This window comes from Epinephelus fuscoguttatus, linkage group LG12 (assembly GCF_011397635.1).
Source record: "Epinephelus fuscoguttatus linkage group LG12, E.fuscoguttatus.final_Chr_v1".
In the NCBI taxonomy this organism is placed as follows: domain Eukaryota; kingdom Metazoa; phylum Chordata; class Actinopteri; order Perciformes; family Serranidae; genus Epinephelus; species Epinephelus fuscoguttatus.
In genome coordinates this window covers 15,416,929-15,418,897 of record NC_064763.1, presented here as the reverse complement: position 1 = coordinate 15,418,897, position 1,969 = coordinate 15,416,929, and the positions used below count along the sequence as shown (strand labels likewise).

The 1,969-nt window shown below is 37.3% G+C and overlaps 1 protein-coding gene across 1 annotated transcript in view; it reads right to left on the bottom strand.

Annotated features, from left to right (window-relative positions):
- Nucleotides 1–1,969, bottom strand: part of myo7ab (myosin VIIAb) — a 61,281-nt gene that overhangs the window by 387 nt on the left and 58,925 nt on the right. The window contains exons 46-47 of the mRNA XM_049591278.1: nt 1,302–1,418; nt 252–335 (exon numbers count right to left, since the gene is read on the bottom strand). Of these exons, the coding sequence (XP_049447235.1) occupies nt 252–335; nt 1,302–1,418 (201 nt within the window). The remainder of the gene's footprint in view (nt 1–251; nt 336–1,301; nt 1,419–1,969) is intronic.

Here is a 1,969-nt window from a genome sequence, read left to right as displayed (position 1 = left end):
TGAGATGAGCGCAGATTCAGTGCAGCACTCTGTAGACACACTCCTACATACATTAGGAGTTAAAAGAACTTTCAGAACATTCCTGCGCAGCATCATCCAAGTGTTTTGTATCCATTCGTGGGCTCATGGAAATCTAAACAACTATTTTCACTAAACTGCCAAACAAAGCATTTTCTTTCAGTAAGGAATGTGTTGTACTTGCATGCACAAAACACTTGGATAATGCTGCACAGGAACAAACATGGACCCACCTTCGACTTGGGATCAATGAGACTGACTCCGTGTTTGTTGATTGCTATCAGGAGGGTTTCTGGGTAATTTGGATCAGTTGTTTGCTGCAGAAAAGTCAAGAATAATTGAAAACAAAACAAAAGTGCTGAACAAAATAACTATATTTACTCAAGCACAATTTTGGGGTACTTCTATATCCATTTTATGTCACTGTATACTTTTACTGCACTAAATTTTTTTAACTGGTTACTTTGCAGGTTCAGATCATTAAATATCATCAACTCATAAACTAATAAACAGTGGCAAGATTTCATTGGGCGCTTAGTCGCAGGGGAAAAAAAAAAAAAATTAGAAGCTGCACCTTGTCAAATCAAAACCTATATGACTGGACCATGTGGGAATTTAATTTGAAAGCACAGACACAGGAAGTGTCCACGCTCAGCAGTCAGACAGAGCAGGTTAATTTCCAGGGCTGGTACCTGCGGTTATTCCACAGGCTAGTTAATAACATGTCGGGCAGGAAATCCAAAGTGTGGGATCATTTTGAGAAGGTGAAGGACGAACCCAAGGTGATATGTAAACTCACCTTCATTGGTCGACTACAAACATGACGTATCATCTGAAACATGGAAGTAGCTACATGCCCATTAGCCCACAGCGTCATTAACAGGCGGCTCGCTCAGTGTGTGACGTGCACTTGTAGATAAAATATAGGCCTATATTAATGAAGTTAGTCATTAGTACGCTTTTGTATTTCTCTGTAATGTAGCACAGTGTTAACAATGTTACCGACACTATTCTTTCTCACACCTTCAACTCAATCCACCAAAATATACAATTTAATCATTACATTAATTTCGTAAACATGCGAGCGATGGCCCTAAATGAAGACTATTGGTAGACTAGGAAAATTCTTAGTTGAGGGCAGCCCTAGTTTTCTCTACACCACAGTACTGCTATATTTATTTAAGTAAAACTTCCAAGTCCTTCTTCCACCACATGAAAGTATGAACTGCTTCCAAAACTTTATACTCAGCCTTTAAAAACTTGATCACTAACGACGTCTTTACCTTGACTTCAAAAAAGGCCGAACCAAACGTGGTCCACTTGTAGATGATTTTGAGGAAGGAGAGTTTGGCTTCTTCTCGAGTCTTTCCTGAGTGCTTGTTGAACAGTGACATGATAGACTGAAAGGGAGAGACACACATTCATTCTTTAAGAAATCACTTCATTTAAATGATAATCAGAATGAATTACATGACTTACATTACATGACTGTCTCTATTGATTACCAATTGGTTCATTGTTTTGAGCCAATTGGCCAATTAGAATACCAACATACATTCATGTATAGTCTTTTTTTATTGTTAAATTTATGGACCAACATAAATCTCTTATGTGTTATTACTTAAGTAATACTTTGACTTCACAGAGAGTTAAATAACCAAAGTTTTGGTCATTAAAGTCTCTGTAATGCTAATACTTGTGAACTTTTACTAAAGTATGATTTTGAATGCAGGACTTTGACTTGTAATAGATCATTTGTACACTGTGGTGCTGCTATTAAGACTTGAATAAAAGATCTAAGTACTTCCTCTACTGCTGCTTTTGTGGTCTGATCATCATGTCAGAATCTAACTTGGATGTTTATTCATTTCAACTTCCTGAGTGCGTTCACTCTCACATCTAGTCTTTTGTTGGACTATTCAGTTGTGACACCTGCTCTTACTTTCTATTA